The following is an 11,703-nucleotide window of genomic DNA, read 5'->3' as shown; positions in this document are numbered from 1 at the left end:
CTACCTACAGGAGGTAGTCCAAGCACCAAGTGCAGGCACAGTTTCAGCCCAGCTCAGACAGAACCAGCAGCGCTGGGCTGACCCAAAATGGTCCCACGGGCAGGAGGTGGGTGAGAGCTCCATGCGAGGCCCCTCAGGGAGGTTAAGAGTTATCATTGCCCCCAGGCCCCTGACAATTTTATGGCTTTCATGACCCCTTGCCTGTTTGCCACTGCTGCTTTTGATTCTTGAAAACCTTGCCCTCTCCTTGAAAAGTGACAGAAAAAGCAGGAGTGAAGAATTAAAAGCAGCTGTCCTATTTCAGGTGACACGTGACATCTTTTCCTTTCTCCACATGACACAGTCATGAAGGATACTTCACTCAGCAGAGGTCTTTAAGGAATATTTATAGAAAAATTAGAATCTGATCCTTTAATCTCTACTAGGTCTCTAAAAAGAAAGACATCGAACACCTTTTTAACATTTTAAAATAGATAAATAGAACAATTTATAGATGCAGGTTTTCAAGTGAGAGACCTTTAACCTGAAGTTAATATCCCAAAGACCTCTAAGATTCTACAGAATCTCTCTTATAAGCATGTAAAAATAGCAACACTGACTGAATAGGTGAGATATCAGTGTGAATTTGCTCCTGCTGGTTGCAATTTCTAAAGATTTTATCAGATATCAAATGAGTTCAGCATGGACACTTGTTGCAGACCTTGCTGTAGAGTAAGGTTTAGAAATGAATAAATAAACCAGTATAGCCCTTAACTGCTGTTTATTAAATAGAAAAAAAAACATTACTGAGTAATTTGCAAGTACTGTACTTGCCAAATGAACTATGCACAAGACAAGAAAGCTGCAATACAGTTGCAGTGATAAGTTATTTTTTATTTTACAAAAAGTAGCTGCCTTGAAGAGAAATTAAAATAACATTCCTTACTTTTTAATCCTTTTTTTTTTTTTTTTTTTACCTTTTATTTTGGGGAATGAAAAAATCCTTAGCAAGACAGATCCATTACATTTCTTCATTGTCACTCAGAACAATTTACAGCAAATATACACACAAATACTGAGGCCAAACACAGGCAATAAATTTTACATATTGCTATGAAAAGTTGCAAGATGCTGCTTGGCTTTCAAGGGCCTAGATGGCAGTGTAGTTCTTAGTGTAATTAGTCAATTTGATCTTCTCTGGGAAGATAATATTAACTGAGAGGTTTTCCCCATTGTTAGACTTCAGAAAAAAGTTCTTTTTCTTGCGCAGGAGATGACTATACTTGGCATTAGCAAGCCACATTTCACATTTTGAAAAGAAAACAATCCCAGTTGTACCCAAGACAACAAGACACGTAAGCAAGCCCAGCACAACAAAACATATCACCTGGCTTCTACTCATTAAGGGATCTGCATTTTGAATTGTTTCTTTCACTGTTATTTTCAGGATTTCTTGTTGTTGGTGCACTGATCTGTGGTGAGCTTTTGAGGGTGGCTTGTAATTCTGCATATGCTTTGTCTCCATATTCATTCCAGAGAGGCTTGTGTTTTTGCTGGGATGTTTGCAGGTCACGCCAACAAATTCTGGTTTGCAGATGCACTCGAACCCTCCCTGGGGATGCTCACTGCAAGTGCCCCCGTTCTCACACGGGCCACTTGCACAGAAAGTGACACGGCTGCTGCAGAGCTTCCCTGTATAGCCATGGGGACAAGAACAGCTGAAACCCACTCCGACATCTGTGCAGGTTCCTCCATTCTCACACGGGCTGGATTCGCAGTCGTCTCTGTCTATCTCACAGAAGTTGCCAGCGAAACCAGAAGGGCACAGACAGGAAGCATGGGGTGCAAAACCATTGTCATCAATGCATGTTCCTCCATTCTGGCAGGGAGAACTAGGACGCATGACAAACAGAGAGACAAAATTGAAGTCCAAAGGAAGAAACTATTAGGAAACAATTTATACAATAAAAAGAGCTATTTTTCTTTAGAAGAGCCAATTCCAAATGCAAATCCACTGAAGTCAGTGAAGCTGAATAAAAAATGAGTTTGTTCAACATCATTGTCAATACAGATTATAATATCTTCTGCTGACCCTTTGGGCAGGATTAGTACACCAGTATATAGATTCAACCCAATGAGCTGTGAAGGGATTTTAAATTATTTCAAACATTTATTCAAATTAAGCTTCTCACTATTTTTATATATTTTTATATGCTTGGAGCTATTTAGCTAAGCAACTATTCACACAAGATAGAACAAAGACACGAAAAGCCATGGCTGCTTCCTTTCTAGCTGATTATTCCTAAAATAATCTATATATTGTATTGGCAGAAAAAAACAGTGTCACAGCAGCTAGGCATAAAGCTGATTGTTTTTATTCTGCCTGTCTGTTCCATGACACAAACAATTCAGAAGCAAATAGATACTTTCCTATAAACAGCTGTTCAGAGGAAATTTTTGATCGATACAATTATAACAAAAAAATATCAATGAGAGAATTTCAGCCTGGGCAAAGACAGCTGTAATGTGAGAGCAGGACCATATGAAACCAAGTATTTCTACAAACTCTTTAATACTTCCCATCTAGCAGCCTGATAATATGTTTTAGGTGACATAAATTAACTGATAGATCTTTTCTATATTTACAATGCAACTGTGCCTTACTGAGTGTAATGCCAAAAGATGAGGCCACCACTGACTGGCACAAATGTGTTAATTCAGGGGATCTGTGCTAAGTGCTCTTGCTCCTTTAGCTGTCCCTGCTGGCTGACAAGGGTCCCTGAGTCCCAGGTTTACAAATGAACCTCAAACCCTCAAACTTTCACGGCAGTTCATCACACATCAGCCAAGCTTTTAAAACTCACTTTGTAAAATATGAAAAATACTTGGCAAAGTTTAGGACAAGCCTCATTGACAACAAAACTTTTCTTAATACTTATGTATCCCTGAAGACATACAGCACAGTACTGCCTGAGAGTTGAAAAGTCCAAGCTGTTATTTCAGGCCCCCCAATTCCAGGGCAAAGTCCCAGGGGTGATGAAGACCACAGCTTCAGATGCAGACATTTCACATGTGCAGCAGTCAGTAGCAACAGGCTGTTGTGGAATTCCATGGTGGCACACAGAGATTTACAAGATCTGTTGATGTCTGGCTGAGATGACTGTGAAAGGGCTGTAAGCTCCTGTCTACAAACGGTCCCTGATCACAACAAGGCTGGGTTTGTCACCACTGCTCTGGGACTACCTTTGGTAGAGATTGCTCCAAGCACCTCTGGCTTCACTGGGGACCGAAACACTCAGCAGCCACCCATCAGGAGAGTCTGAACATTCTGGCAGAGGAATCATCTGTCTGTTTTCTGCAGCTTCCACAGTAACTGCTCTGTCCTCTAGTACCGTTCTTGGTAAAAATGCACTAAAAGAACATATTGGAAGTCTGGGAGCAGTATTAGGAAAGCAAAACTGGGCTTTGACATAGACATGGTTAGTGATAACTTGAGGTAAGGAACTTCAACATATTAACCAGTCACTATGTCTTTTTAATCAAAATATGGAAATTGGAGTTATACAGTCCTTCAGTGGTTATGGCTGTCTGGGAGAACCTAGCACTTTCCCTTAGCTTTACAGGTCCCATGGAAAATTGGACAAGCTGGTTTGTCCAACATAAATATGTAGAAGTTTGAACCTTCATGGCCGGGTAGAATCTCAGTACTTTCTAGGGAAATGGGAAGAAACTGTTGGAGAACATAAGTTCTGAATTTTTTCCGTTTTCTGAAATTTTCAGAAATGTAAAATATTGAAATAAAAAACAGTTAAGGAGAAAAATGCAGAATTATGAAAATTTTCTTCATTTTTTACTAACAGAGTTGCATTTGTCTATTTTAAATATGTTAAAATAAATAAAGCCTTAATATTAATTTCCTTTAATAAATTCTTCTACTTTGCATTTTTGGCATACAGCAAGGTGTTGTACATTGAGGGTTAGTTGTAGGAAGCATTCCATACCATTCTTTGCTTCCCAGATAGTCTGGTTTCTTTTAGAAAGTACCACTCACTGCTCTGCTTCAGGGCAGAAACCTCCAAACATCACAGAGAGGTCACTACTGCAGATACATGTAAGCAGACTAGAAAATCCACTTTGATTTGTGAATTGCTCTGGTTCCACCTGGGAATATTAAGAAGCCAGCAGTAATGCTCAGTAATATCAACATTTTTAACATTACCACTGAGGTGAAGAGGAAATGAGAGGTGAATGAAATGGCACCATCTGATGAGGTCTCTTTTTACAATGTGGGATGCACTCTCTGGTGGAATGTGAATTATCAGCAGACACGGAGTGCTTATGCTGACAACAGTTGTCTTTTTGAACTAAATGCAGATTTGCAGAGCCTGCTGCTCATTTTCTGGAAAAAGACAGCTTCCTAGAGAAAAAGAATCACTGCTTCAAGAAAGAAAGCAACTTATGTTGCTTTCTTCAGAAAAATTGTTCACAATTTCCAGGCTAGTTCATCATCATTCAGTCCAAAAAGAGAGTGCCAACACAAAAAAAGGAGTTTCAGCAATTTAAAACCATAAGGTGTTTAAGGAATTACATGGAACTAATCTTTATTATTTTGTTGATGCTGTATTTTTAGAACTCACCTGTTTTTTGGGATAATCACAAGCATATGGGATAAGCATATACATCCACACTGAATTACTGAAATATTTGGTCTACAGGTGAAAATCAGAAAAACCTATTCATATCTCCAATACTAGGCAAGTAGCTTGGATTTGAGCCATGGCTCTTTCAAGGAGCTTAAATTTCCCAGCTGTCAATTAAGAAAAATAGGCAAATCAGAGTAGCTATCTTAGAGGCTGAAAGTAAACCCAGAAAAAACTGTGAGAGTATCCCCCAAATAAAAGTGATGACAAAAAAATTCTACTGAAGTTGTGAAAGAATGGCAATTCTTGCCAGAGAGAGTGAGAGATGTTAATGTTCCTTAAACAAGAATTTACAAGTCTTCAGGAAGATTCAGTCATAAGGTAGATCTGAATACTCATCATTATCTATCACTGAGCAAAAAGAGAACCAGAGGGTATCCATATAGAGCTAGAGAGCAAGAAGGCAATCTCCTAAAAGAAAACTGTGATTTTAGGGTGATAGTTTTACCAAGTTTGTATCCACCATAAAGGCATTCTGCATGTTTATGGGATCAGAACTCTGATGAGCTAGAAGACAGCAGATGCTTCTAGATTTGAACAGAAACCCACATTCACATTTTCTCTAGCACTGAAAGTCTTCTTTTTTTTCCCATGCAGTTCTACTAGTGATTTTGGTGGAAGTTCTTTGGCCTGTACCCAGTGCCTCTTGAGCTTTCATTGAGCACCCCAATGAGAAGTCTGGCTCTGTCATCTTTGCTTCCCCCCATCAGGTACTCACACACAATGGACAAGTTCCTCAGAGCCTGCTCTTCTCCAGGCTGAATGACCCAGCTCTCAGCATCTCTTTATAGGAGAGATGTTCCCCTTCTTTAATCATATCCATGGCCCTTCACTGGACTTCTCCAGGATGGCTGTGTCCTTTTTGTATTGGGTAGCCCAGAACTGGACTGAGCACTCCAGATGTGCCTCACTCAGCAAGAGTGAGCAGAGGGGAGGGATCACCTCCCTCAACCTACTGCACAGCTGTTCCTAATGTCCCATTTCTTTTAAAGAACAGAGAGTAATGGTCTCCCTGCTCTGATGGAAGTGAGATTGTCTCCTTCAGTTAACTATGAGCACATTAGCATATGTTGGTTAAGAAAAAAATGCAAGCTGGTGGGCTAGGTATTTTCATGCAGACAGCTTCTGTGCTAGCTACTGCTCTTATTGGGCTGTGTATAAATTAGCCCTCATTAGAGGTGAGAGCACAGGATGGGAGTCACTTCAAGTTTTTTTACAAAAATCATGAGCAGGCATCATAAATTCACCACAATAAAATGTGCAAATAGCACTTTTAGTACTCAGATTGCGCACAGAAAGCCACACTGATAATCTCTTAAATCTTTCAAATATTAATAGATCCGATTTGTAAAGTTTGATAATATCAGCAACTATCAGAAGCATTGTGTATTTTGACACAGATATAATTCCACTTAGCAAAGAATTCTGAATAATAGAAGTGTAGATTTTAAATGCATGTCAGAAATCAACATTTACCCATTAATAATGCAGGGTCCTTTCTTGAGATGGCAGTTTTTTCCTGTAAATCCCTGGGCACACAGACAAATATATCCTCCATCACCAGTCTCTATACACGTTGAATTATTGGTGCAGGGTTTTGCTGAACATGGGTGAATATCTGTTAAAAAATACCCAACAGGCCTTGATTAATCTAATGAGAAAGAGTTTGTGAATGATATACAATACTTCAAATAAAATATAGCTTTAGCAATACTTCACCCTGCATTTTATAAATTCTGATCTATTCCCCCCTTTGTAAAAATGGAATTCAGATTGTTCGACTATTGCAAGCAATTTCAGCTTATTTCTAGCTCTTTCTAGCTCCTGCTTGCAAAATGTGTTTGAATTGCTCCATTCTATAAGTAAGTAGTATTAGAAATAAAATATTAGTGTGGAACAAAGAACTTCTAGATAGTCTTAGTCATACTTTCAGAATTTTGGCTTCTCCATGAGCAGAATTCTGATAAAGCAATCAGGAACTGGGAATTCTCCCTGTTCCCTGCCCATATCATTATATGCTAATGAACAAATGTTTCATAAAAACAGAGATCATCAACTTGCAAAAAAAATATCTTAAAATATCATCTTTTGGCTGGGCTACATTCAACCCTTATATAACTGTACCAGAATACAGAACTGTATGACGTCTTGACCCAAAGTCACACATCTCATTTTCTCTGCAATTGCCCTGCTGAGCCACTTCCCACTCAAATGATTACTGAATTTTTAAAATAATTACAACTAAATAAACAAACAAGTGCATATTTTAGCAAGCTACTGCAGCAGCTGCAGAGAAGTGCTGACTGGAAGGTATCTGATGCCTCACATACACATATCACACTTTCGAAGATGAAAAGGGATTTAAGGGCATTTAAATAATGCCACAGCATAACATGAAATTTAGATGATATCATGAGGTACTGCAAAGTTTTAACCACAGAAAACACCAGCCTTAGCTTTCAAATACAATCTTCCCTGGACAAAAGGTTCTATTTCCTAATGCATTAGCCTGTTCTCATTGCAAGACCACTTAGCATGCACTTTTAGTATAAACTACAATTTTCACAAGGACCAAAATAATCTTGGAAGTTTTTTGAAGCAGTGTGTTTTGCCAGCTATTTTCACAGACTTTAAAGGCAGCTAATAAAACATGTACTTTGATGGAGGAGAAAACATGAACTTTGATGCAGGAGCACGGAAACTCTCTGAAATACATATATGAATAGGTATGTGTGTATATATACATATATACATTACTGTCAATAATTTATGTCAGGTATTTAATTTTAAAATACATCTTAAAAGGGTGTTGTACCAGGTTCTTTTAAAATATAATACATAATTAGCCTCAATTAGCCCATTTTCTCTATTGTATTTTACGTCTCAAAAGGACAACCACCAAGTGGGAACAGATGACAATGCAAAACCAGGATGTCACATTTATACATATATTATGATGGCCTCAATCATATTACCCATAATCAATAGTTCCATCAAACTAAGTTGTCATGCTGCAGTGCATAAAGCAATCATTGAGTGTTTTATGAGGAAGATATGCTCAGTTGTAGTTTGTCACAGGACAATTTTTAAGCTCTGTCTCATGCATTCATAGCACAGGCATTACAGACTCCACCTGTACTCTCTGATGAGTTTGCCAACATGTGGCCTTGGCAAAGCACTCTGGTGACAAGTAGGACAATTTACTCCTAGCTCACACTGTATGTTGGCTTTTCAGCCCAATTGAGGCCAGGATTCCAGCAGGAGGTCATGCACCTGCTAACACGAGTGTGTGGGCACAGCCTGGGGTGACAGGCTGACAGATCTGATTTAGCAAGCTGGATCAAACACTCTGACTGGGCTCTCATTTTTCCCCCGGAAACAAATTGACTCAATTGATTTTCCCTTTGTTATGGTCGGTGTTTGATGTGGTCCCTGTACTGCGCAGTGTGTATCAGCTGTGCAGTGTATATCTGTGCTGTGCAGCCTGGTTCCAGGGGTGCACACGCTGGATTTCAAGGCTGTGTTTCCATAAGATGAGAAGATGCCATGGCATCATGGAGCCAGTTGGACAGACTCCATTCCAAATTGGTTAACCAGCAGTATTAACACCAAGACCAACTCACAGGTGTCTTTCTTCAAGTGCCTTGTCTGTCCATGTGACTGCAATAATAGTCACAAATGCTACCACTGATTCTGCCCTACGTGTTTAGAGTGGATCAAGCCCAACTCATAACCTGCATGTCTCTAAATTACTAGGAAGGTCATTCTTGGCCTGAACTGAGAACCAGGCTGCCTGTATTAAAAACAGCCACCCAGTCAGTGGCATTATCAAACCAGGTGATGCTACCTTTGAAAATGTGGAACTTTGTATTTGCTGATAAGCAACAGAACTGAGCCTCCTAAGGTGGCAGAGGGGGGCTGATCTGTGCAGCTTTAGAAATCTCTGATTGTAGATCAGAGAAAGACTCATTCCTCCTTGTTAACTGTGATGAGAATCTAGTGTCTGTCTCAGGTACAAACATATTTGTGAGATGTGTCCAGAACAACATGTGAGAGTTTAGAGTCACATCTGCACCACAGATGTCAGCACTGCTACCACAGCTCCTGCAAACACCAGGAGTGACTTTAGGAAGCCTCTCTCTGCTCATGGATGCAGGCAGAGAGTTGAGGCTGGCAAAACCTGGTGAGTAAATGAGTAAATGAACACCTGAGAACCTTGCACCAAATTCCATGTCACTGCAAGGATGTGACCTCCCTAAAACCTTCTGATTCTTTTAGTCACCTTGAAAATCTTATGCTGTTCAATCTGTCATCAATCACCACTCTGGGTATGTATTGGAGATCTCACGCATGCTCTAAAAATTATGAGCCATATACCAACAAAAGCCTGAAAGGCATGAAGAGGAAATGAGGCCCTGGACACCTGTCCTGTCCCAGCTGCAGCTGTGTGGGCTGAGCAGTGCATCCTCCTGGATGCTCATGTGGTTTCCATCCCATCAGATCTCTCTGACTGAACATTTGCCTTTGTCAGCCAAAATAAACAACCTCAGCAAAGGCCAATTGCTGATGCTAAGCTGGCTGATTCTGACTGGCAAAGGGTGAGGGAATGCACACAGAGCTGTGCTTTTCCCTCAGACCTGAGGGGGAAATGACATTCTGTTCAGGAAGAGCTTTTTCTCAGTTACAGTAATGTTACCGCACTGAATCATCACCAGGTTAAGTAAAGGAAAAAATAAGCACAATGTTTTCCTTTCAAGAAGTACTAAGAAAATAGCATATACATATACATATACATATATATATATATAAAAATATATATAATGTGCTACATAAATATTTAAAATTATTTAATATATACAAAATAACTTGTATTTTGATTAGAAGAGCTTACATGACAAGAAGGGACCAGTTGTTTGTTGGCCTCGACCCTGATAATTACAGTTTAAAATATAATGAATTTATACTTGGCTCACATATATGCCCAATTACAAAAGATACTGCATTGCTTCTGCCTAAATTATTATGGAAGTTCGAGGTTTATGTGCTGCTGCCCAGAATCTCCTCATTATCTGGAGCTAACATTCAATATTTTAAAATTAGTTATCCAGAAGGATTTTGCGTGTCTCCAACACCAGGTGGGGCTGCTTCCCCTCGCTTATTCAAGGAGAGAAAAGGATGTGCAAACCTATGTCACAGAGGCTGCCGACCCAGCCCTCCTCGCAGATGCACTGCCAGGGCTTGGCACAGCTGCCGTGCAAGCACCCGGGGAAAGGAACACACTGGTTACAGAGTGCACCCTGCCAGCCAGGCTGACACCTGAAAGAGATAAAAGACAAGACAGAAACAGAGTTTATTTTTAATAAACATAATTACAAGGATGCCCCCCTTTTTTGTTCACAAATGTGCAACAAATAAACTTTTGAATTAGAAATTTTGCTATTTGAACAAAAGCATACCATCAGTGCTTCTGGGACACTAGAAGCCGTTTATGTGAAGGAAATAATTTCATTCAGCAAGAAAAAAACCCCAACTAATCAATGTAAATACTTCATCCTGGAAGAAGTAAACTGAACAGGTATCTAAATATCCATGCTTTCCAGTTACTGTATCCTAATAGAGTGCTGTTTCATTACAGTTCCATATTTTCAGAGACCAAACCATTTCAGTTTCTATCTCTCTTACCAGGACTACGAATTATTTAAGCTGAACACTCCTGTGCTAATACCCCAGTCTGACAGATCTTTTTACCTGCATTCACTGGGAAATTCACAGAATCCATTCTCTGGATGGCAGCCAGCTTTACAGATCACGCCTGGAAGAAGAGATTTATAACATCAAACCAGAAAAATGAGCACAAAAACCCCCTATATGCGTGTATCTCATCCTATGCACATTACAATGTTTTGAAAAATCCCAGACTGTGAAATGTTCCTTTTCTTTTTTTTTTCAGACACATTTTTGCATTGTAAAATTTTAAATTAACCTAATCTGGAACGTGTTATAGAATGTTCCTAAAGCGTAAGTGAAATGACATAGAGAATTAATGGCAAAAGAATACAAAGTTACTTTAGCACACCAAAAGTGTATGTAATATCCCTACACACCATTTTAAAGGGGTAATGCCAGAGCAGATTCACGGATGTTGTTTCACGACATGCCACTCCAAATGCATTGTTTCACAACTACTTGAAACACAGAAGTACTTTCAGCCAGAAAAATAAATCCATTTAAAACTACTTACAATAAAAGTGCTGAACTCATTTCAACCCTACACGGGATGAAAACAACCATTTCCATTAAATCATGCATAAATAACGCAAGTTAAGGAGAAGAGATCTCAGTCGCAGTTTTTGTTTTGTTTGCTTGCTTGAGCATTCGCACCGAGCATCCCTCTGAAGATCCCCGCTAGGCACGGACACCCTGCGCCGGCGCCAGAGAAACGCGCTCCGTCCGCCGCCAGGGAAAAGCTTCCCGACCACACGGGCATCCCCAGCTGGAGCGAGGGCTGGGGACACCTTCGCCGCCCGGGGGCTCCGGGAGGGCTCCGGGAGGGCTCCCATCACCGCCGCTGCCCCGCGGCCCCGGCAAACTCCCCAAACTTTCCCAAGTCGCCTCCCTTCCCGCGGCGGCGGAGCAGAGGGTGCCGCTGTCCTTACCTGGGGCTGCGGGCAGCACGAGGGGCAGCAGGCAGCAGCAGCAGCCGAGGATGCCGGCGGCGCGCAGCCCCATGGCCGGGCCGGGGCCGCTGCGCTCCCCGCGGCGCTCGGCGGGCCCGGCAAGGCGGCAGCGCCCGCCCGGCTCCGGGGGACGGGGCGGGAGCGGCGAGGGAGGGACGGAGGGCGGGGAGGGCTGCCCGCCTCCACCCGCGGGCGGGGAGCTGCGCACCGGGCCGGGCGGGCCCCGGGCAGCGCCGCCGAACGGGAGCCGAGCGCCTCCAGCTGCTCCAGCTGCTCCAGCTGCTTCAGCACTCCCAGCACCTCCAGCACTCCCGGCACCTCCAGCTGCTCCAGCACTTCCAGCTGCT

General features: G+C 41.4%; 1 protein-coding gene across 1 annotated transcript; it reads right to left on the bottom strand.

The window, feature by feature from the left end:
* Positions 1–745: 745 nt before the first annotated feature.
* Positions 746–11,435, bottom strand: DLK1 (delta like non-canonical Notch ligand 1). Its single transcript, XM_058026301.1, has 5 exons — positions 11,336–11,435; positions 10,428–10,491; positions 9,865–9,995; positions 6,156–6,297; positions 746–1,871 (listed from the first exon to the last, which is right to left on the bottom strand). The coding sequence occupies exons 1-5, from the start codon at positions 11,406–11,408 to the stop codon at positions 1,130–1,132; spliced, it is 1,152 nt and encodes a 383-aa protein (XP_057882284.1). The 5' UTR covers positions 11,409–11,435; the 3' UTR covers positions 746–1,129.
* Between the last annotated feature and the right edge of the window lie 268 nt (positions 11,436–11,703).

Source organism: Melospiza georgiana, chromosome 6 (assembly GCF_028018845.1).
Source record: "Melospiza georgiana isolate bMelGeo1 chromosome 6, bMelGeo1.pri, whole genome shotgun sequence".
Lineage (NCBI taxonomy): Eukaryota > Metazoa > Chordata > Aves > Passeriformes > Passerellidae > Melospiza > Melospiza georgiana.
The sequence above is the reverse complement of the archived record's forward strand: the minus strand, read 5'-3'. Positions and strand labels throughout refer to the sequence as shown.

Excerpts from the sequence above, each read along its gene's own strand:
- DLK1 (XM_058026301.1), bottom strand. The coding sequence starts at position 11,408 with ATGGGGCTGCGCGCCGCCGGCATCCTCGGCTGCTGCTGCTGCCTGCTG. Across the intron at positions 6,298-9,864 it reads CGGCAGCCTCTGTGACATAG|ATATTCACCCATGTTCAGCA; the intron begins GTTTGCACATCC and ends ATTTTTTAACAG. Across the intron at positions 1,872-6,155 it reads GGACCCTGCATTATTAATGG|TTCTCCCTGCCAGAATGGAG; the intron begins GTAAATGTTGAT and ends CATGCGTCCTAG.